At 41.7% G+C, this 24,518-nt stretch overlaps 1 protein-coding gene across 3 annotated transcripts; it reads right to left on the bottom strand.

The window, feature by feature from the left end:
* Positions 1–1,828: 1,828 nt before the first annotated feature.
* tmpoa (thymopoietin a) lies at positions 1,829–22,943 on the bottom strand. Of its 3 annotated transcripts, XM_088347982.1 has the most exons (8): positions 22,612–22,943; positions 9,589–9,697; positions 9,347–9,496; positions 8,822–8,955; positions 6,347–6,400; positions 5,833–5,898; positions 4,425–4,525; positions 1,829–2,638 (listed from the first exon to the last, which is right to left on the bottom strand). In XM_088347982.1, exons 1-8 carry the CDS (start codon positions 22,858–22,860, stop codon positions 2,260–2,262), a joined length of 1,242 nt encoding a protein of 413 aa, XP_088204108.1. In that variant the 5' UTR covers positions 22,861–22,943; the 3' UTR covers positions 1,829–2,259. The 3 variants fall into 3 exon arrangements, with proteins under 3 accessions (XP_088204108.1, XP_088204109.1, XP_088204110.1); XM_088347983.1 differs by lacking the exon at positions 5,833–5,898 and having other exon boundaries at positions 22,612–22,942; XM_088347984.1 differs by lacking the exons at positions 5,833–5,898; positions 6,347–6,400 and having other exon boundaries at positions 22,612–22,942.
* Between the last annotated feature and the right edge of the window lie 1,575 nt (positions 22,944–24,518).

The raw sequence follows: 24,518 nt of genomic DNA, 5'->3' as shown, positions 1-24,518 counted from the left end.
CCCTAGAGGTTGCCGCCATGTTTGTCTGGGATCTTGCTGCAAAGCTGTGCTCTGTGGCACTGTTTTTTTGTCTGCAATAAACAGTGCAGTCTAGTGGTCAAATATTTCACACTGGGACTTTTTTAGAAGTTGTCAAAACAGATCTATAGTTTAAAATTTGGACTCTTGTTGACTGGTATTCTCATCAAACATTAATAGTATGAGAACAAGAGGTGATGTTTGTTTTATTCTTATGTCGTGTTGTACCATAACACGGATCCTCCTTTGTTCTGGAATCCAGAATGAAGTGACACGCCATGTTTAATTGGGTGACATACGGTTGTAAAAAAATACCACTTACACGTGGAGGGAGAACATTGTTGATTTGAGGTTTTGGCAGAAGAATTGTCTCGTACGTCAGAGTAGGAAAAAATACATTCTAGCAAGTCTAACTTTGATAGATCTTAATAAACCATAATAGTGTTAGTTTAGTTAAAACGGGATCAAGCAGAATCCTTCACCTGTCTCACAAGTTTGGTCACATTATGTCCTACATTTTGCGGAGGACCGTGGCCAATAGTCAGAATGTTTATCGATATTTATACTTCGTTATTGCACAGAACTGTGAAAAATGGATACCTTTCTTGCTGCCTTGCATTTCTTTTCATTGCACTGTTGTTATGATTGTGATCTTTTAGAACAATTGTTGAGGTTTTCCTTGCCACCATGTAGGTTTTAGATCAGGGGGTGGTGTCATAATAGTCTGTACAGGGCCAAACAAATGTCTTGACTATTCCTTTCCGTTGCAATATTGTTATATCTTGGGCTATTATCGAAGCACCAAGTTGATAGTATTTTTGTCTATTTATCCAGGCAGTCTTTTTACTTTTTCTCTTTTAAGTCTTTATGACCTGGAGTGCCTTGTTGCATACAATGTTTCACACCGTGGATTTTAATGGTAAACGGTCTGCGTTCTTATAGCGCTTTTCAAGTCAATGAATTCCTCCCAATGCACTTTACAATGTGCTTCACACTTACCCGTTCACACACACACACACACTCACATACTGAGAGTGGAGTCTCTCATGCAAGGTGCCTACCTGCTTCTCGGGGGCGTTAGGGATTCAGTGTCTTGCCCAAGACATTTCAACATATAACACGGAGGAGCCGGGAATCGAACCTGTGACCTCTTGAACAATAAAGACAATTCAGTTCAATAGAAAAAAAAGGTAGTGTTTTTTATAAATAGGATTTAAAACTAAAAGAATATCTGATTGTCATGTCGCAATACCTTAGACTAAAGTGGAATCCGAGGAGAAACCTTTCTGTACATACCATATGAAGGTCATTTTTTTGTGAATGGTCTGCATGCATGCATATAGCATTTTTCAAGTCACCGAAGACCTCCCAAAGTGCTTTACAATCTGCTCCACACTCAACCATTCAAACACACACCAACAGACCGATAAGCGGCATCAGCCATGCAAGGCGCCTAACTTGCTTATCGGAATTGTGTCTTGTCCAAGGACACTTTGACATTAAACTCGTGGGAGCTGGGAATCGAACCGTCCCAAGACGAGCGCTGTACCTCCTGAGCTTCTACTGTAAGTGTTCAAGTCAAGTCCTGTTTATTTGTGACGCCCTTTATCACAAAGAGTCTCAAAGGGCGGCAGAGACCACAGACTATTATGACACCATCCCCTGATCTAAAACCTACGAGGGCAAATCATACACAGAACATCAAATCGAGGTTATTCATATGCTATAGAATAGAAGTGTGTTTTAAGGTTATAGTTAAACATTTCCACTGAGGTGATCAAAATTGGATGAAACAACACAAAAATCCAACTGACTTTCAACAGAATAAAATGTCATTTATTGAATAAATTCATCGTCTAATGAAAGCATATTGAGGTAAAATGCAATAAAACATGATATAATAAAGCATTTAAGAAAAATAGAAGGCTTACATGAGATTTGAATAGTAACCGTATGAAGCTGGCTCAGAAAAATACCTCTTTCGTCTACAAAGTTACAACTAGTAAGACTTCCACTCAAAAGCGAGCGCGAGAGAAGCAATCTCTCAACTACAGTAAGTCTGATCACACCATGCAAGTACAAAAAACTGTATTAGTGAGTCAAAAATATTGCTTAATGAGTAAAAAAAAAAGGAAACTCTGGACAGAGACCGTTTAAGACACCCCTTAAAAAAACTTACTGTATTAGTGATTCACAGATGTTTAAAAATGCTTTGCTGAAAAAGTCCTCCCCGATTCAAATCTATGCTTCGGTGGCGCTGGCCTCTTGAGAGTCAGTCGGTGCAAACGGGTTGTTGCTGTTGGATTCCATAGCTTGGTAAATGAAGAAGAGGAAAGCCGCCAGGACTGCCAAAACCAAGAGCTTTTTCCACCAAGAAACACCCGGGCGTACGACTTTGGTGGGACCAGCAGGGGGCTCTGCAGAGAGGAGCATGGATGCGCCGGATCCGGCTTTAGAGGAGGAGGAGTTTGGCAAGACTCTGTTGATAACGCGGCTCTCTGTGAAGGTGGACTTGCTGATGGTTTTGGGAGAGAAGAGAAGAGAGTTCTCCGCATTCCACAGATCGCCGGAGATCACCGGGCGCCCGGCGGCACCCCGGATCGGTCGGCGACAGGTTGCCCTAAAAAAGGTAGAAGAAAAGGCCTTTAGATCAGAACCGGGCCCGCAGGTATTCAAGTCTGACCCATACCGAGCCCGATCGATTCACTCGATCTGCAGGACTGATCCCGAAAAAAAACCAGAATGTCAGATTTTATGAAACAAGATCATAAACATCGACATGATTTCCATTTATGTGTCTGCAGAGGTTACATTAACCGGGAATTGTCCGTCATTCCATCACTGAACCCCTAATTCCCCAGATATGCAGGTAGGGGCCTAGCATGGCTGACTGCTATCGGTGTGTGAATGGGTAAAGTGTGAAATGTGTTGTAAAGTGCTTTGCAGTGCCTGTGAAGCACCATATAAATACAGCCCGTTTACCATTGATGGATTATTTTTCAAGAGTTGCCAGAAGAAAATTAAGGCGGTTAGTCATTTTGACCAATTGAATATTGGGCCATAATCCACTGCACAACCAAATAATGCTGGGACATAGATTAAGAGAGAAAAACAAAGAAGGAAAAAGATCTTGATGCTGCACACTTACTCAACTACGCAGGGAAATACTGTAACTCAATAGGCTTTAAATTGAATAATGCTAATTAAACAAATGGGGAATATATACGCCATTGTTATTTCTATAGTTGTTTGAATGAAATTCAAAATAATTTTAATTAAAATGTCAAATCTAAGGGAGTGATCTAAGAGCAAGAACACAGAAATACAATCGAGCTACAAAAATAAACTAGATAATAAATCAAGAACAAGCTTGGCCCAACCCAAACATAATGATTGACATTTTAGGCCCGACCCTGACAAAAATCTGGATGGGGCTCGGACTCAGGATTAAGATCCTACTTTGACTATATCTTTCTGTTGATGATAGATTTAATTTACGCAGCCAGAAATGCAGTTCATTCATCACAATCCGTGTTCGGCACGTTAATTAAAAAAATGTAATTAGTTATAGGTACTACTTTTTCCAAAAAGTAACTGAGTTTATAACTGAATTAATCTATAGTCAAAAGTAAGTAGTTACCAGGGAAAATAGTTAGAATATGGTATAGCCATAATGATAATATAATAAATATGTATACATTTAAAAAATATATATAAAACAATTTTAACCTTTTTATGCTCAACAAATTAAAAGTCAAAAACACAGAATCCCTGAAAAAAATGCATATTAAGCTGTCAAAAGAGAAAAAAGGCATCCCGGAGGGAACCAGCTTTTGATTGGTGGGATCCGGCTCCTTTCGTTCCCTTCCAAGAGCCGGTTCATAGAGACGTTTTGTTCACAAACAACACGAGTCGGGTGCTGTCAAAACTCAGCCCTCATTCGCCTTTTCTTTCGGCGCATTAGTAAATCGTGTATTCATAATGGCTATCGAACTATACGATAGTCACTATTTTCAATGGTGACGTGATCGGGAGAGACGCGATGTAAACAACTCTAAGGAGAGCGAAAAATGGCCTCGCTGAAAACAGCGGGGGAGCCAAAGCAACGCAACGGCGTTGTAACGCCGGGAAAAGTCAGGAGTTGGATTACGAAGTACAACATAATCTATGCGTGATAGTCATTGGACATAAAGAAGCAAAGATAAACATAAAATGGTAAATTCATCACATTTAATTAAGATTATTTGGTAAAACTGGAGGTCTTAAAGGCCTTTTAGGGTGATAGTGAGATGGAAAGTCCTAATTGGCATAGAGTTTGGATTTCGACAACGAGGTTAGACAAGCACAGATGTAGTTCCGGTGGCATTTTGAATACATTAGGAAGATCTCGGTCCTCAAGTACTTACATAATCCCCGTTGGACTAGTGCCATCGTTGACGAAAAGCTCTTTAAGAACATCATTCTCGTCCACTTTGGGAGTTTGGTCCCTGGCTGCGATCTTCTCTACCTACAGAGACACAGGTCATATTTATTTAAGATGCAATACAGACAGGCTGTGGCGAGCAAAGCTTCTGAAAAACTCACAGATCACCAGTCAGTGCATGTTTGAACAAACAGACACCCCCAAACAGGTGGATACCTCATCAAGTGACCCCTAAACTAGTCCCACCACCACATTTCGCTTTGCGTTTTTTAAATGGACTCAATGGAGACTATCTCTAAAGGCAGGTCTGAATGCAAAGCCTGTCCTACCCAGCACTGAAACGTCTTTTGACGTTGGGAGTTTTGGCTAAACCTGGCGAGGTCCGTTTTTAACCCGCCTTGGACGACTAATCCTAACCCTGTCCAACGTGGGCAAAATCCTTCTGTACACCTCTAAGGCCATTCATAACCTTGCCCTCGTCCTTTCCGACCTTTGTCATATTGCCACGCCATCCCGCATCCTCCTACCATCTCACCATACCCGTGGCTCGTCTCAGCTCTATAGGGAGCGGAGCTTTCAGCCACTCTGTCTCACAGCTCTGGAACTCATTAAAACGTGACCAGGGAAATCCCGCTACCCTGTCCATCTTCAAATCCGAACTCAAAACCTCATCTCTTCCGACTTCCCTACCCATTAAAACGGACTTACATTCCCCCCTCCTTTATTAACTGTACTCAGTTTTTATTTTTGTATTTATTAGTAATTTGTTTGATTCTAGTTTGATTGTAGTTTCATATTGTGTGTCCAGCTACCTTGGTTGTCCTGAAAAGCGCTTCTAAATCAAATGTTTTATTATTATCATCATCAAACTTGAGTCCCAAGTAATGATGGGTGCAAAGTTCGTCTACATTGGCAGAGTTGTATTTTTATGGCGCCCCGTTCATAGTCGTTTTCAGGGAGGACGTGCTACTGTACTTTTTAAACACGCTGCGGATGACTTTTTTCTGTCTCCTTTTAATCTGGAGGCCATCTGCAGACCCACACTCCTGCAGAAGCACTCGCACACGACTGTCAGGTTTAAGCGCTCAGCTGTCAGACAACTGACCCAGCAGAAACCAACAAGTGTACATGGAGAAAAACGCTTTTGTATAGATGACCGTGACCAAGCATATGTCATGTTAGAGTACCATCCCCCTTCCCCTCCAACTGAGCTTTTAAAGCTTTACAAGTGCAAAAAGCAGTCACTGTGCCACCACAAGCGTGAGCGTTTGTGACAAGATCTGGTTTTGTTTGGCAAACCCGAGCGGGAACCGGCAAAAGGCCCGGTTCTGTCAGCCGCGTGCCACGTTCGAGCCGCCACGTACGAGTCGGCGGATCTGAATGCAACAAACCCAGAGTCCTGATGTTGAACGCGCGTCCTCTTTTTCTAATATTGCCTCCCTTCTTTTTTCAGGAACCTGAAACACCGTCACAAAGTTTTTCCAACACTTCTTTTTTCCACAATAAAAATAAAACATTTGAGAGAGGTATAGATATAGAGATATAGATATATAGATAGAGATAGCGAGAGAAATAGAGATAGCGAGAGGGATAGAGATAGCGAGAGAGATATATATGGATAGATATAGAGAGATATAGATAGAGCTATAGAGAGATATAGATATGGAGAGATAGATACTTTATTCATCCCCGTAGGGAAATTCACACTTCAAGCGGTATCCTTGTGTTGAAAATAAAATAAAAGATATAGAATACAAAAAATACCCAATATAAGGTGTTGATATAGAGTATTTCAATAGTGCTACAGAATTTGTGAATAAATACGAATAAATAAAAAGAGATTTGGAGCAAAGAAGAGAAAGAAGTTGTGTAAAATGAAAACCTTTTAGTAGAAAAGAAGCTGACCTCAAGCATAGCCGTGTTCAGGAGAGCCCGGATCGCCACTCCTTTAGCTTGCAACTAAAACGGGTATCACACAAACGCTGGTCGGACGTCTGCCAGAACAAATTCTAGCCGACATTTTAAATGGAAAAAGCTTAAAATAGGAATAAAAACAATGACAATTGCAGTTGAATATGGATGAAAGCAGGTGAAGGAATTCAGCTATTTAAAAGGCAATACATAGATAGACATTTTGAAGCATTCTAAAAACTGTTTAATAGTTCCTTTTCTGCTTCATCAATCGTGGAGCAACACGGAACCACAAAGAAAACAGAGAGCAGACGGGGTCGAGCGAAAAGTCAGTCATGAAAAGAATCTGCTATGCCGCGGAAAGGGCTAATCCGCCTCATGTGCTTTGAGTCCGACATAAAGCTAAGCGCGCCGCTTAAAGAGATTTGAGAGCCAACCTGCCAGCTGACTCTACACTGTACACAGCTAGCAAAAAAAGGAATACAAATGGAGGGCTTGACTTTCTTTGCAGTACGAGAACACGTTGGAATGGAATCCAGCTGTGCAGTTTTAACGGTGACAGTATTAACGGTGCGGCACGTTTTTATTCACAGCACATAATTGGCTCCAACAATTTTCCAACTTGTTAAATCTGGTTGCACAGTAAAAGAAATGTTTGATGTGGCAAGCATTTCAAGTGGATTGTTTTCTTTTAAGCGTGTTCAACAGACTATTAGAAGATGGGAAGAATTCCCAAGCTAATTCCAAAGTTCTTGAAGGGGAGCCAACTGGTGACCCTACAGAGTCCCGAGCTGGACGAGTCAAGTTTGGATCACCTCAAAAGGTACGATTACATTTCGATAAAACCGCTTCACACAGCTCATATTCACTTTTCAATAAGATCCCAACACAACATTGTCAAAACAAGTGTATATTGAAAGTGGTGTCTTAATCTTCAAAATATTCTTCCTGCTGACGCCATCTTCTGGTTGAAATCATCATTGCAGCCTCTGTGGCGCGTGCTCGTACGTGTATTTTTGATGCGCTCGAATAAACTTCTCTTTTCATCTTTCGGGGGGTTTGGGTTGGAATTTGGACTGTATTTTTAACAGTCCTTTTCTTACTTTCACCATTTTCATCCATGAAAAAAATAAGACGAACACAAGCGCAAAATCACTAAAGATCGACCGATATAGGTTTTCAGGGTTGATAGAGTATTAGTATTAAGAGGAGGCCGATAACAGATATTCATTTGCTGTAAAAGCTTCGAAATTGGCGTAAGACGTGTTTAATTATACGAAAAGAAAGTATTTGTTACACTTTACTTGAAATCTTTGAAAGTAAATCAATTAGAACTAAGACACAACCTTTCACTTTCACGTGACTACTACTAAATGCAATATTCCTCCGTTGTCTCTCAAAGCCATAGAACATTGGAAAATCCAATAAAAGCAGGACCTCATACACAATGGTGCTCTGGTTTCAGCGATCAGTGAACAACTATGTAAAATAAACATGCATTACAATAAGGCCACGATAGTACGCTATATAAATCTTGTTTGTGTACTACTAGTCCTGATCATAAATAATGTAGCGCTTTGAAACATTGGGTCGCTTCCAGTGTTGGGGAAGTTCGCCAGGAATAGGTCTTCTAAAACTCCTATAAACGATGGCTTTTATGTTTCGATCGCGCCAAATGAATATTTCTTGTAAACAAAACTCACAGATTACGACAGAAATAAACGAGTCCGTGTCAAGGGGAGTTCAATTCCGCAAGGAAGTCCGAATGAGACACAAGACCGGCATTTGCTGCACGGTGGCGTCATTGAGGCCATTTCAGTCAAGGGCGGTCGCAAACAGAAGGAGAGAAAAAGCCAGGCCAATTGCGAATGTGAAAAATAGTCCCAACGGCCCCGTACTCTCGCGACTGCGGAAAGTGCGGACAACTTCCTGCTGCAGAGGCTCCGCCCCTTTGCTTATCCAATCAGAAGGCACAGGGTGGGTAGCGTCCGAGACAGAAGGCAGGAAAGGGAGACATTTTTTCGCTCGACCGTTGCTCAGTGTTGCGCTTGATAATCGGCGCCCCCGATAGGACAAATCCCCAAATATTGGTGCCGTTCATCGGTAAACCTCTAGAAATCACTTATACGATTTCTAAAGCTGACACGGTCTCGCCACACATTAGAAAGAATTCCCTCAACCGTTGTTCCCCACCATGATGTCCCTAAGCTTCACTTAGGCAAATTTATTCTCAAAGAGAAATCAAACGGAACTGAAGGCGTCGTCAACCCAAAATGTCCGAGAGCCAAAAGCTAGCAAAACTGGTTTTCGGATTGTCAGTTTGCATTTTACAAATGAACCGCGCTAGAATTACAATCAGTGAGCATCTCCGACAGTTGTGGTTTCTCCCATTAAAAAAGGCAAACAAACAAAAATACTTTAGACACGAATATGCAGCAGCAAATAAAAAAGGTGGAGGTAGCCGCTTACGGTTTTGTGTTCGCTGCTGCGCGTGCGGGTTGTGACGGGGGTCTTCCCTCTGCTCCTTACTGGTCTCGTCACCACCGGTACGGGTTCAGGTTCGGGTTCGGCCGCTTGCTCGGGCTCAGCTTCTGCCACCACGTCTGAGAAAATAAAGACATTGGATTTCAAAGCGCCTGACAGGAGGCCAAAGGTCGCTGTTAAACAGAATAGAAAACTGGAATAAAAACAAGACTAGAAACAGAGCATTATGGGCTTTTACTCCCCCGGGTGGGATTAAAGAGCCTCATGGCATGAGGAAGAAATGATCTCCTCAGTCTCAAAGCCCAATTAAAGTTGATGACTCAAAAGTTTGTTTCTTTTCACGCTAGCATGACCTGTAGTTTTTCCTATATAAAACACATTTTTAGGTAGTATTTTGGGTCATTAAGGGGTTCAAACTTCAACCAACTACATGCTGCCCCGACAGTCTCTCAGCAATAAGTAGAAAAGTAAAATGGCTATTCTGCAGTACTGTTCTGTGCCCGTCCTTACCGTCCTCCTTGTCGCTATACAGCTCCGATTCGGAGTTGCCATTGTGGTTGACTTGGATCTCTGTAACCGCTATCTGCGTCACGGTGGCCTGTGCGGGGCCGTCCTCCAGGAGCTTTTGCAGTTTCTTCTCGTACAGTTTACGTGTTGATGCTAAAAAAAAAGAAAGAAAACCGGTCAAGTCAGTAACTAAACTAGTGAACCCCTCAACAGTGTGCAATAATATGGGGTAAGCATGGACTCACCCACAATCGGGCCCACATCCACTCCATGTTTGAGAAGCTCATCCCTCAGGTAGTCGTCGGTCAGGGCAGCTACGTCCAAATTAATCTGGTCTCTTTTCCTGGCCGTTTTCTGGAAATAATGAAGCTTAATTGAGTATTAAAAAGTAAATGATTTTGTTCTTTCTAAGCTTTGACAAGCATGGGACCGTTTCGTTGCAGATTTATCGCGCATATGCTCAGTTTCTTTGTAGCATGACAGATAGTTATAGAAACCTTTTCGAAGCAAAATTCAAGATGCAACCCACTGACTTAAAAAAAAGGTATCGACAAGAGCCAAGAAGAGATCCGCAGGTTGGAGAGCGTTCTCCAACGGTGCTGTGGAACGCTCTTCCCCCTGAGATTGGATCTGCAAGCTCAGTGGAAATGTTTCAATCTAAGCTCACTTCTACTCTATAGCATATGAATAACCTAGATTTTAGGTTGACAATATCTGTGTATTATTTGCCCTCATGTAGGTTTTAGATCAGGGGATGGTGCAATAATAGTCTGTGGTCTTTGTGATTAAGAGCCAAACAAATAAAACAGGACTTGACAAGACAACTGCTTTCTGTAGATTTGAGATGTTTCATTCACTCTTTCCAACACACTTGAATTATGGTGATGACTATCAGGATTCTAAATGACCTACTCATGAATCAATTGTGTGAATCAAAAAGAAAAACATGATCTAAAACCTGCAGTTCAAGCCTCTAAGTCGTGGAATTGCACACAAAAAGAACAGATACCGATTTGGTCACCATGAACCTTGTAACTAAAGGCTTCGTACATGTTTTTCACGCCCAAATTCAAGCACTTTCAAGGCCAAGATGTCCATTTTTCCAGGACTTTCAAAGGAAGATATCCAGAGCTGATAAAAAAACGTGTTTTTGTTGCCGACTTTGATGACTAAAATAAAATCGCCATCTTGCTGCTAGCACCTACTTTGTGCTATTTGGAGCGGTTCCCATGTATAATCTACGATCTCGTGTCATTCTGCTGTTCTGCAGTTACGATGCGTGCGCGGTCCAACTGTCACACTTCTTTACAAACATGAAAAGGACTTTAAAAGGTGTTGGCTAATAAATGAGTTTCATTCAGAAGACAAAAAAAGAAAGTAGCGTATGTATGAAAAGCAGGAAAATGAGCCAATATTTCAATCTTAATAGACTTCTGATCTTTGTTTTCATTTGTATTTTGGTGGGGTTTGTTGAGGATCTGTGTCTTAATTGGGTCAAATAGAATGGTAAATAGTTATTTTTTCTGCATTTTATCATTTATTTAGAGCACTGAAGAGTTCATATTTTTAATTTTTATTTTATTGTGTCAGGGATTTTGTGTCGTCATTCGAATCGGAATCCATTCGGTGAGTAAAAAGCTAAAATTGTTTTGTATTCGATTCCCGGCTCCTCCGTGTTATATGTGAAGGTGTCCTTGGGCAAGACACCGAATCCCTAATGCCCCCGATAAGCAGGTCGGCGCCTTGCATGGTCGCACGGCCGCTATTGTTGTGCGAATGTGTGTGTGAATGGGTAAGTGTGAAGTACATTGTAAAGCGCTTTGGGAGCTCTTCATTGAGCGCTAGAGAAATGCAAAACATTTACCAATTGGTATGTTTGCATATGTATTTGTTATGTATTTTTCAGGGATCCCTGCAGAACAGACACAATAATATGAATAATATATTATTACTGATTATAGAATCATAAAAATAAATAAATAAATAAAAACTGAATGTGAGGGGCCATTTGGGAGCTGAAAAAGCCGCCTTTTCACTGAGAGCAGAGCCAAAAGAGCCCCTTTTCTAAATGGAGCTGTTCTCTTGGGCGCGGCAGTAGGGGGCGGTGAAACTTCATAATGACAGGCTACCAGAGCAGGCGTGTGAGCGTCATTTAAGCACTTTTTAAAATTTTTGTTCGTTAAATGTTGGATTATAAAGTCAGACAGCCAAGAAACATGGCAATGCCAACAATTTCAAACATTTTCAAGCACTTCAAGCACTTTCATTAAAACACAACATTAAAGTGTAAGCATTTTCAAGGATTTCAAGCACACACACGAACCCTGTTTATATTATGGCATCTACACACAAGTGTCATCGCGAGTAAACAAGTTGTGGTCAGGGCTGTGAACGATCGTAAATAAGCTGCCATCAATATTAATAGAAAACACATCCCAGAGCTGTTCAATTTTAGAAACCAGCTGAAGAATCTTAGGGTTGCGCTTCATTTCCTTAAGAATGCGGCCTCACGTTTCAAGAAAAATCTGCTCGAGTATCCTTCCTTTCTGCAGTTATTGTCATTCAAGACAAAGTTTGCACATTGTTTGTGTTAAAAATAAAGATAAAATCAAAGTAACGCACATTTTTAGGAAAACTACCATGAGGGCCTCCAGGATTTATTGAAGGTGGATGAAACGGCAACTACAACCGTCAAAAAATTATATATTATATGTGTACACAAACACACACACATTTACAATCCAAGAAGCAATTGTAGTGGCCCGCGGCCTCTTTCATAAAATTCATATGATGTGGCCTGCTAGTAATGTTGACCACAAAACAAAATACATTTTTATGGAAAAACAAAAACAGAAAAATACTATTATTATTTCACCAGATGGGCAGTAGCCCGTGTGCCACCTTGCCCATGGCTGTGAGAATTTCAGCCAACCACATTTCTGACATGTTAAAAAAAAAAAAAAAAAAAAAAAAAAAGAGGAAAGTTGACTGAGGGCTGCTGCCTCCCGGGAGTATATATTCACTGAATCCCGAAACAACCGCGTTTGCCTAATTTGAGAAGACAGCCACAGTCTCTTAAAAAAACAAGACTGTGGCCGTTTCAAAAAAATAAAATTATATCAAGAAGCACTACCGAGTGAAACATGCCGACTACAAAACGCTAACTGGAAACAAATGCTGTGAAAAGGTAAAGCAACCGGAGGCTGTTTTAACGGCAAGGCGGCGCTTTTTCATGAGACCCTGCGAGTCAAACGAAAATGCTAATACCCGAGGATGTAATAAACGTGAGACGTACTGTACTTTGCGTTACGAGATTGTGGAATTTACGAGGGCCGACGCGGCTCCGGCCAAATGTTTTGCAGTCACAACGGTCCCGCTTACGAGAGCGGGAAAAAGAGGAAGGCAGAACGACTAGAGTATTCCCTCCCCTCGCAGACCACACCCTAGCTCGCAAAGAAATAGCTCAAACCTGAGGTCATAGCTGGTTGTCACGGCCTCAACTCAATAGAGTAAAGTGTACACCATCCCTTTCGCATTTTCCTTGTGCAGCCTAAATGACATCACATGAAGCATGTAGAGTCAATAAAATCCTCTATAAGCATACTAGACAGAATGAAGCCGTGTGTGCCGAAGTGCAATGAGTAGATATAGTATGCTTTGATTTAATGCTTCAACTCTAGGCACGTGTCATAACATTTTTCATGCACAGGACAATTTTGTATCTGTTCAGGAGGAATCGTTGGCTTGAAACAGCATATTTTCTCATCTTACGAGAGGCAGAAATGACTGTTAAAATAAAATCGTGCTAAACACTAAATCGTTCTTTAATTTGAAAAAAACAATAAATGATGACAAAAGTTGACTTTAGCCCCTTTTAAACGTGCAATAAGAACCACGCACAGGGTAGGATATCGGGATCATACTATTTTATTCCTGCAGTCCAAACGATTAAAATTGGATAATTTAGTCACATTTTTCACTGCACAACTGCTATTTAAGATCATCAAAAACATCCAAAAATGATTCACTCGGAAAGAGGGAAGTTATAAGTTAAGGGGCTGTCGTCAATTGTGTGTGTCCGTGTGCAGAGTCAAACTTTCGAACCATTTACAAGACGAGATCAAACAATGTCCAACGATTCACATGTTCAAATTGAAATACAAAAAAACATGACTGGCAGAATACAGAGATGAAGAAAATGGGATAGGAGTGATACGAGAGATTGGAAATACTGCGTTTACAACTATGGTTAACCTAGTTAGTATTGTTATATCATAACTGTTATTATTGCTATTGTTAATATCAATGGTGTCACAATGATATTTAGTGACTGGTAGCATTATAACGTTAATAGATGGGACACTTATTTAATTAGTGTATAAAATATGTGACTATTGTTATTATTATAATTTTTGATATCTGACCTATGTAATATCTGTGCAGCCCTTTGAGACTCTTTGCGATTAGAATAGAATCTACCTTTATTGTCGTTGTTACAAAAGGGGTTGAACATATTGTGACAACGAAATTGGGCGTGGCACTCCAGATTAAGGGCCAAACAAAAACAGGACTTGATTTACACGGATGCGTCAAAACAAGCAAATTACTATTTAAAAAAAGAGAAAAGAATCTTGAAGAACTAAATCGTTATTTTATTTGAATAAAATCACGATTCATTTAGTCATCTCGCCCATCATTGGCAGTAAAAAGGCTGGCAAGAGTTATTGAGGAGGTTCAAATGGACTGAATTTCACACATTTAGGTTTTCAAACCGCTGAACTAGTTAGCAGGTCTGGTTGTAGGAGGTACGCAAGTGTCCGGAATAACGTCATCTTTTACGTCAGTCGTACAAATGACAAAAAGGCTCCGCCCGGACGGCCCGCAACTTTTTCAAGAAATCCGTGTCAAATCAAACGTTTGCTTTATTCCGATTTCGAAAATTTCGTTCGGTTTGGAATTTTCAGAATTTCGGTTCGTTCGGCAATTTGCATACTCGACAGCCGATCGGAAGCCTGCGTCGAATAACTGCGTGCCTACGGACTCGCCTGAGCGTTATAAGATCGAGCATTTGCATATCATTTTACAAAGTAGACGCACGGAGAACACAAGAAAATTGGAGAAGTGGTTAGGAATTAAGCCAAAACCTCAGCCCCAGAAGAATTCAAAAGTCGCGAAATAAATGGATGACGCTACAAAACGTAAATGAAAAGCATGGTGGAGAGAGGAGTTCACGTGGCTTGTAGCAGACCACGCAAACATTGCATGAATGAAGATGAGTCAATACAGGTACATACTGATGGCAGATGGAAAACATGCAATGAATGTTAGAAGTAGATTTATAATTAATGTCATTTGAAAGTGTTGTTCTGTTATATATTCTGATGATCAATCCTTAATACAATGTTTTTTTTTCCGATGAGTCGTCTTATCGTTGTGAAAAACGGGGCAGGCAACTTTAGGGCCGAGCAGGCAACTTTTCCGAGTTGTCCGCCCTGGTGTCCGCTAACTTTTTCTCACGAGTTTCAGACACTGGGTACGCTAAGCCAAAGTCTGGCCATTTGGCAGAGGAACACACCAACTTAGGAGAGAACGCCTTATTGGAAAGAGAAATCCCGTTTTGACTTGTGCAAAAGGAAAAAGAAATAGCTAGGCATCCCTATCAAATCAAGTCAACACCTGACTTCTGTAGTACGGCTGTACTAAAACACAGCCGTCTTTGTATTTCAAGAGGAGCCTTCATGCGTGACAATCTGCAAAGGTTTCTACTCCGCCTTGAGGTGACTATGTGAGAAATGCCAGGAATTTTTCTATGGCATATTTCCCCAACAGACTCAGAATCCACCCACCTATAATCGTTTAAACACGCGTGTTTCAGGTACCACATGATGGATAACAGCACGGAAAGGCCAAGGTCTCTATTATGGAGCAAACCAGTACTTTATGGTCTTGCCTTTAAGCCAAAGCATTTCCTCAATAAAACAAAGTGCAGCGATGAACACATTTGGCTAACGAGGTCCCCTCTTTGATACAGAGTTGAAACACGTTGGCCTGGAGAGGGATGGGCACCACCAGGCTGGACTTTCCCAAGGCACACCACAGGAAATGGTGGCCCTACAACTCCATGCGGTTAAGGGATTCAACCAACCAACCAGATCATTATAACAGGAGTTAAGCCGCAAGCATGTACACAATGTCATCTCAAATATCTTCCTAAGAGAGCAACATATCCCTGTCATTTTTAGCATGTCTTTCACAGTACAACATTTATTTCCCCACGTAAATACATGCAACTTCTTTTTTACAGTAACCCGGGGAGACAGACTTCTTTAAGTAAGACTATGATAGTGAAAATCTTCAAATCTTTGACGCGTTGTGATTTTAACATGAAGGATTTTGAAATGATTCATAAACATGCTCATGTGAATTTCCCTTCGGGGATGAATAAAGTATCGATCTATCTATCTATCTATTTCTATCATTAGAATAAGTCGAATAGTATAAAAAAAAACAACCAGACAATTACTAACAGCCGGATCTAAGAAACGTTATTCCGTCTCTGCCCAGGACATTTAAAGCAGGAAGATGGTAAACAAACCGATTCTCATTCAAATGTAGGTGTGTTTTAAAGCAATTCACCTTCTGTAATGTCGCCTATGAAGCAAAACAAGACAAAAGCGACATTGTATACGAGCTGCGTTGCGCTAAAATCAAACCCAAAGAAAGTGTTTGAGTGACTGATAGCCGCTTTGCTGGTTACCATTGATCAACCAGAACCCTTCCGGCTTCATCAAACAGTGTCTCCTATAGATTTTGGGAGACCCTGCTGGGTAAACAGTCTAGCAGGGTTGGGGGCGGAAGAACATTCTGTACATTTTAAATGAAAACACATGCAACTATTAGAATGTGTGCCCTTGTGAACTATCCATTCCATCCATGATCTGCAGCGTTTATCCTCAGTAGGGTCGCAGAGGTGCTGGAACGTATCCCAGCCACCCTCTGGCAGTGGGCAGGGGACACCCTCAAATACTCGCTCATTCACACCTAGGGACATTTAGAACAAGCAGATTAACCTGACATGCATGTTTTTGGAATGTGGGAAGAAACCGGAGTGCCCGGAGGAAACCCACGCAAGCACGGGGCGAACATGCAAACTCCACACGGGAGGTTCGATCTCGCGACCTCAGAACTGTGCCGCACATGCGCCAACCACAGCGCCGCCGTGCTGCCCCTCCTTGTAAACTATTCCATCCATTATCCGCACCGCTTATCCTCAGTAGTAACTTCATTTGAAAGTGTTGTTCTGTTCTATATTCTGATGATCAATCCTTAATACTTTGCAACAATGGTCTTTTTTTTTTTGCGATTCGTCGTCTCATTGCGTTTTCAAGTTGGGGCAGGCCACTTTATGGCTGGGCAGGCAACTTTTTAGAGTCCGCTAACTTTTTCTCAGGATTTTCAGACACTGCCTATGCCCTTGCATAATATCCGTAACAATGGTCTAAATATTGTAGTTTGAAAGTCAATATTAAAGACCAGAAGTGGTGAGATGAAATGTTTCTAGCTCTTACCACGCATCAAGCGGAGAGTCGTTCATCGTAAACGTGAAAAAGAATTTCAGTTCATCGCTCGTCCTCACCGATCTCTTTGGAAACGTAATAATAGGAATAGAAGGCGCGTCCCCCGAGGGCAGACAAATAAGCCCGTGGTAGGACATGTCATTTTACACTCAAACTTCAATCAATCACGACGTCAAGTGGCTCGCCAAACAAGTCCAGACGCATCGCTCACAAAATACTGAAAAGCTTATTTACGACTTGTCATAAAAAAAAACAGCTTCATAAATGTAAACTTTTATGTAGCTTTAAAAAAGTCCCCGAGGAAACCACATCAACTTTGTGAATCCCCCCCCAAAAAATTGCACTCAAAAAGTGCTTACAATTCAATTCAGAAGGGTTCAACTGACGCAGGCATGTTCAAAACCCGTCTCGGGGGGCAGATACGGCCGGTGAGTATATCTTTACTGGCCCGCGGCCTGTCAGAAAATAATATTATGTGGCCCACCAGCATTGTTGACCGCAGCGTAAAATACATTCGTATTGAAAAAATATCACCACTTTACGGGATGATGGTAGTAGCCCTTTGGCCACATCGCCCTTGGCTTTCTGTGAAAATTTTGGCCCACCCCATTTCCGACATGGAGACTGTATTTAAAAAAAAAAAAAAAAAAAAGTCGACTGAGGCCCACCGCTTCCAGGGTGTATTTTTTTCGCCGAATCCCGAAAGAACTGCGTTTGCCTTATTTGAAAAGAGCCGCAGTCTCTTAGCAAAAAGACTCTGGCTACCTAAAAAAATATATTATCAAGAGGCACTACCAGACGAAAAATATACTGACTACAAAAAGCTAACTGTGAAAAGGTAAAGCAACTGGAGGCTGTTTCAACAGCACGGCAGCGCTTTTACACCGGACCCTGCGAGTCAAATGAAAATGCTAAGTTAATAACCAAGGCAAACTATACCACGTAATGAATGTGAGACACACTGTACTTTTTTTACCAGATTGAGGAATTTACGAGGGCTGACACGGCTCGCTGTGAGCTAAAGCCAACTGTTTTGCAATCAAAACAGTCAATAAAAAAGAAAAAAAGAAAAGTTGAACGAGGACTGCCGCTTCCATGACAAGTTGAAATTAGAGTATTTTTTCACCGAAATAAGAAACAACTGCCTCTGCTTGTCTGCTAAAAGACAGTAGCTGTTTTTAAAAAATATAATAATATCAGGAGTCACTGCCAGAAAAAAGATGCTGACTCCAAAAACTGGAAACTGTCATGATTACTGATGTGACTCAGCTGTGCCCGCTCCTTTGGCGCCAACTGCCGCGGGTTCTGATTGGCTACCGATCAGTATTTGAACCCAGTCCCGTCCTTCCCCTTTTGTCAGTCCGTCTGCGAACCCGAGTCTACGTAAAACTACGTCTACTCTCCTTTTCTGGCTTACAACTCGCTTCCAACCCCGACCAAGTTTTTGCTCTCCTGTCCTGGCTACCGACTCGCTTTTTCCATCCCTGACGCCGCCATCGCACTCCACGGGAGATTCACTTCCGCGTTCGGAGCACAATCCGAGTACCAAAACGACTTGCTTTCTGCGTCCAGCCAACACCGGATCGTGGGCGCAGCACTTTCTCTTTCCACCAATAAAACTTGTAAGAAACGCAACGCAAGTGGGTCCTGTCTCCGTTCTGGTCTTGACAGAAACAAACGCTGTGATAAGGTGAAGCAACTGGAAGCCGTTTTGACGGCACAGCAGCGCATTATCATGAGAGCCCGCAAGTCAAATGGAAATGCTACAAATAAAGGTTACGAGGTGGCGTTGTCGATCGCCAAGCACTGCAAACCTCTGACGCAGGGTTAATTTGTAAAAGACTGTCGAAAGAATTCCAGGCCGAATCGTCGACCTTCACACATTTTCAGCTCACCAAATCTGGACCACCGCTTTACCAAAAGTGTTAACACCCCTGTACTAATGCCTATTCTTTAGCAACAGACAGGTGCCAAAGCAGAGCAACTCCAGCTAAATACCTGTTTTTACCAATGACCAGTTTTTATTCACCGCGTTGACGTTTTCTTAAAAGTTTTACGGTGGCGAATGTCTGCAAAACAAAGTCATTTTAAGCCGTCTTTTTGACCGACATTGCAAGATTGATTGCAAACGAGTCTGTGACAAGGAGTGCATACTTCAAATCACGAGAGTTTTTATGGGCACGCCGAGCGAGTAGGAAAAAAATGCAGAGTAGTCTCTACCTTTACAATAGGGAGCGATATGTATACAGCTTTATTTCATCAATGTCCTGAAACAAGGTTAAGGAGGAGCATTTTGGACATAGAGTTTGCAGATTTCTACTTGCTTTTATAAGCGAGCTGAATTGCTCCTTCCGGTCGTGAAGAATGTTGGCGACCGAGGGGATTATTACAAAGGAATCTTAACAATTTCGACACCGTGCAATATATTTTACAGACTGAATTTTCACTCAATATAAATGAGTTCCGGCATGTTGATATATTTTTACATGTAGAAATTGCTTGTTAGAAAAAAACTGAAAAGCCAACGGGTATCGTATAGTCTTCAGATTAAAACATCGATAATTTAACAGTCGATAAATATTGCCGATCTCGTTTGCCGAGCGTCGGACGCAGCGGGAATCGAACTCGGATCGAGCCCCCGATCCTAGCCACAAGCTCACTGGGATTTTATCTTTGTTTTATTTAGATTTGATTTTTTCGGGTAGTTGCAGTTTTGTGGGACGGACAAAAAGTGGTGGATGAGATTCTCTTCTCATTTGAATTCAAAGCAATTTCAGCACAATTGACCGCTCTCACAAGGCGTCGAGCCCGTTATTTCAGGAAAAACTCGTCTTTGGAATATACGGACATCCGTTCCGATGGTTTCTTGTGAGATGTGGAAAAAAACAGCATATTTTTGTCATCCCAGTAGGTAAATTGTACCATTGTAGAATTCCTTGCGGTTTAAAATATGATTTCAATAGTGTTGAGCGTGCACCAACAATGATGAATTGTTTTAGCCTTTACGACTTTTTACAACACTTTCTGGGTTTGTGCAACGTTTTCAAGGCAATTTCAAGCACTTTTTAAGGAATTTCAAAGCCAATTCTTCCAGTACTATTCAAAAGAAGATATCAAATATATGTGCCATCGACATGTGCCATTTTAACAAATCTTAAATGTAAATGTTCTGCATTTTTATAGCGCTTTTCAAGTCAATGTAGACCTCGTAAAGTGCTTTACAATGTGCTTCACACTTACCCATTCATACACACACCAATAGTCAGGAGTCAGCCACGCAAGGCAACGAACTGCTAATCAGGGGCATTAGGGAATCAGCGTCTTGCCCAAGGATACTTCAAACATAGAACTCTGAAGAGCCGGGAATCGAACCTGCGACCTCTTGATCCCAAGACGAGCGCTTTAAGTCCATTTCAGAATTATAATATATTAACGAGATGAAACGCAAAGACGACGACGTTCCTCGAGGGCAGAACAGCGATTTTATTTTTGCCGGTTTTTAAAATGGCCTTATCCCTAGGAATGGATTTCTGCGACCTTATATCCAGTGGGTCAAAATGCGGGAAAGCAAACGGGAGTGGAAAACGGAGTGAATCGTCAAATCCGGTCTCTGTAAAACTTGAATTTCAAGCACTTTCATTTCAAAGCTCAAGGTTGAGTGGTTTTGCTTTAGAGGCAGTTTTGGCACCAACGTTGGATTGGATTGCCTCACTTTAGACAGCAATGTGGAGCTGCAGCACAGAGTTTGGAAAAAAATGTGTCGAACCATCTTTATTTCAATTCAAAAGCTTACGACACACGTGCCGTTTTTTTTCTTTCCGTTAGAGGTTCCATTTTATTCCACCGTCTGACAGTGTTAACAGTAAATAGGATGACATTGGTGTTACCTTGATATTTCAGTTGTTGCCATTTTGTGGCTGTAAAGCGGTTGCAGTGTACATGCATGTTCTCAAGGTCTCAGTTGAAATCAATGTCTGCTTTTGGATCCATTGACGCAGACTGATGCGCATTGTTTGAAAATATTAATGGTTTTTAGGATTGAAGTTGCTTCTTTTTTAGGAAAGTGAATTCAATCGCAATCATCGATTATATGGAATCCCAATACTTGTAGAATCGCAACTTAAGCATTGTGACGTCAATGGAATTGTGGCCAAACTGAATCGTAGCACTTTGTAACACTTCTTTTCTGTCGCAATACAGACGCTCCCCTACTTACGACCATTCGACTTACGTGAAACGGTAGATACCAACATTTTTTTTTTAGGATGTGGAAAAATATTCCGGACATTGCTGTAAATTAGATTTTGTATCGTGTGCACCTTTTTTCCAAGTAGAGGACATTACCGTAGTAATTCTTTCCACCGCGTGGCGGCGCTGTGAGAGGTCACCCGGCATCCACCCCGATGAAAAAAATCCATTTCCTCTTCCTAGTTTGTGTGTGAATATTATATACCGTATCTCTAGCGCGCTCAGAACTTTTAACATATTTATTGTTGAATATCTCGTGCATCTATTCAACATGGCCGGTGTAAAGTGTAAAGAAAAGACAAGCCGTTTCATTTGAAATGAAAGTGGAATAAGAAATCTTGATGCGGTTGAGAAAATGGTCGGATCGCTTTTTTCGGCCACTTTTTAACACTGAGGAGGACCCCTCAAAGCACATCTTCCGAAAGTAAGTTTAACTTCACTTTATAGAGCATATTATTTGATGAAATGTTTATTTTTTTTTAGTAGAAAAGAACACAGGTTACTGATAAAAAGCTTAAAAATAGAAAATATTGCACCGAAGCAATTTACGAACAAATTCAACCTACGAACGATCGTCCGGAACCGATCTCGTTGGTAAATAGGGCAGCATCCGTACACAATAAATCGACAATTTTTTTTTATATCTTACCTATGTTTTTCTTATTAATGTTCACTATTTTTCGTGTACTGCTAGCCATTGCTAAATCTATTGCACCCTTGTCATCCTGGAAGAGGGATTAGCACTTGTGAGAACCCATCTCAAGGTTTTTGATATATCTCATTTGAGGTTTTCCTTGCTTGCATATTGATCTAAGATCATGGGATGATGTCATTGTAACCTGTGCAGTACTTTGTGATTAAGGGTGTCCCAAATAAACGTGACTTGACATTTAGTGGTCAAGTATTGCACAGTGTCCCTTTTAAATGATAAATACTGGATGAAATGCATTTTACGATTTCTGTCAGTTTGGTGGGACGGGAGGGGTGTCCCCGCCCTCGTGTCCCCATGACCAACTGCGCCCATGCTCGCTGAAAAACATACCGATGGCAAAATCTTGAACAGATTTATCACGTTGCCCCTTGTCAGCTGTCAAGTGCCAAATTTCAAACCGAGCGAGGAAAGTGAAAGAAATAACCAGAGCCGCGACAGCTGACGTGAAACTGAAGCCCGCCAACAAATGGGCCATTTTGTCCGGAGTACATTTTCGTTGCTAAAAACTGATCGCTCTTCCAGTGAAAGGACGCCAAATGTCTTCCAAGTTTGAATTGAACATCATGCTCGAAGCACCAATTAATGGTACTGCAGCTTTTAAACAGCTAAAAGTGATCATTTCACTTGTACTTTCACCATTAAGTCCGTTTAAATGAGTTTTACTGACACGACGTCGTCATGTAATCAGCCAAATCAACTTCATTCCTTCGAAAGAGAGATAAACGACGTACTTTGCCGGAAGAGCGGCTCCGGTTGGAGACCACAGGCGGGGGGAGCTCCTCGTCGCTGGAGAAGGCGTCCAGAGTGGCGGCGACGACGACACGCTGCATCTTCTTCTGCGCGCTCAAATTCTCCAAATAAAGCTGCACGTAAACGTCTTTGTTGTGGTTTCCGCTCGGAAGCTCCACGTTGTGGGCCAATAACTCGCTTTTAAGCTTGTCCTTGGTGAGCTGCGACGGATCGTCCACGTATTCCGGCATGTCGGCGTGCGAGAAAGACTTCCAGGAGCAGCGTGGAAGAGCGAGCTCGCTCCCGGAGACTCACTCGAATATAGGCGGGGGCGCTTAGGGAGAACTAGCGCCGCTTACAGGTCTTATGTTGTACAGCGGGAACCGCCTTGTGAAGATCATCTTTCCCGGACGTCCGGAAATGGTGGCTTTCTTTTCCTTTTTTTAGTAGCTTTCTATCTAGATGTGTAAGAGAGTTAAAATTGATTGAGTTTTTTTGAACTCTCACAAAATCCGTGTTTTTGCTGCAAATTCTGGTATCGCGTTCATTTGTTAAGCCATGGGCGAGTGCGACTGCACTTTCTGGGCTTCTGCGCTTGCCGTACCTTCGGCTCAATATCCTCGCGCTGAAGGTAAGCTGTGCCCAATATCAGTTTGGGTAAAGATGCATATTTTGCTAGATATAGGAGCTGCTTTCATAAACTATTTTTGTATATCAATGGATAGAAGTTGTGCTAAATGATGCATAAAAAACACTAAGTAAAGCAGCTTGAAACGATGACTGTGATGCAACACGTTTCAATGCAACCAGGCCACGATGTGCGGCATGTTAAGCGGTGTCCCATTTTCGTATTTTTGTTCATGTTTTAGATGTGTGCCGTCGTGCACAGAAGCCCTGACTTTTTTGTTTTGTTTATTGAATGCAGGCAATAAACCGAGTGACTGTGAACCCTTGTGTTGCGCATGATTGAGGGGGAATCGGAAGCCTTTCAAATTCGGCGGAAATCTGCTACAGAGTGACGCGATTCATGTGAATGGCGCGTCACATGTGGCGTAAGTGTTTTCGGATTGGCCAAAAAGTGGCAACACTTCGAAAATGACACAGACTCACACTCACCACCGTTCCTTCCACTTCGCTCTTTCCAAGCTGACACCGAACAGTGAGCACACGGCACGAGGGTTAGGTTTAAAGGATTTTATACATTTGACTATAAAGAATTTTTTACGATCGACTTCAAGTTACATGTATTCAGTTTAATGCAATAAAGATATTCACTGACTGCTTGAGTTCAATGTACAATAAAAGGTCAGGGCAGGCTGTGTGGAATGCATAAATGGAAGTTGTTTTGTCTAGGACATTTCTGATAACAGGAGGCGTGGGTGTGCCGACGTAGGACGACCAGATTGTCGGGCACAAAACAACTACCTTGGCACGCCCATGGCACACCCCATCATGCGGGGAGAAGATAACCAATAAGAGAACGCTAAAGTTAGCTGCAGATGACACATGGCCAATAGGGGAATAGAAGGATGTCTTTGCTTTGTTGAAATGTATAAATGATCCCGGCCAACTTGGATGGGGGCCGTCTCCTAGTCACACTTCGATCTGCTGTTAGGAATAATAAAAATCCGCCCTCGTGTGGTCCTTCCTGGTCATTTCTCTCTTAAGAACGAGCGAGCATAATTGTTGGGTGAATGGAGGTTGTGTTTGGTTAATGGGGTCTGATAACTCATTCGAACAATTTGGTGAACGGTACATTTTGATAGTTAAATGAGTTGATAGTTAAATCTCAACAGCTTGGCGTGCCATGCAACCCTGTATTAGCAGAGGCTCTGCAGCATGCACCAGTTTACCCCCTTTGCATCATATGCGTCCATATCAGTCATTCTTAACTATCCTTCGCCATTTA

Source organism: Urocampus carinirostris, chromosome 11, assembly GCF_059441175.1.
Source record: "Urocampus carinirostris isolate Australia breed hairy pipefish chromosome 11, RoL_Ucar_1.0, whole genome shotgun sequence".
In the NCBI taxonomy this organism is placed as follows: domain Eukaryota; kingdom Metazoa; phylum Chordata; class Actinopteri; order Syngnathiformes; family Syngnathidae; genus Urocampus; species Urocampus carinirostris.
Note: the sequence above shows the minus strand (reverse complement) of the source record. Positions and strands in the feature narration are given on the sequence as shown.

Coding starts and splice junctions, on each gene's coding strand:
- tmpoa (XM_088347982.1), bottom strand. CDS start 22,860: ATGCCGGAATACGTGGACGATCCGTCGCAGCTCACCAAGGACAAGCTT. Junction 9,497..9,588: donor GGATGTGGGCCCGATTGTGG/GTGAGTCCATGC, acceptor CTTTTTTTTTAG/CATCAACACGTAAACTGTAC. Junction 8,956..9,346: donor GTATAGCGACAAGGAGGACG/GTAAGGACGGGC, acceptor TTATTTTCTCAG/ACGTGGTGGCAGAAGCTGAG.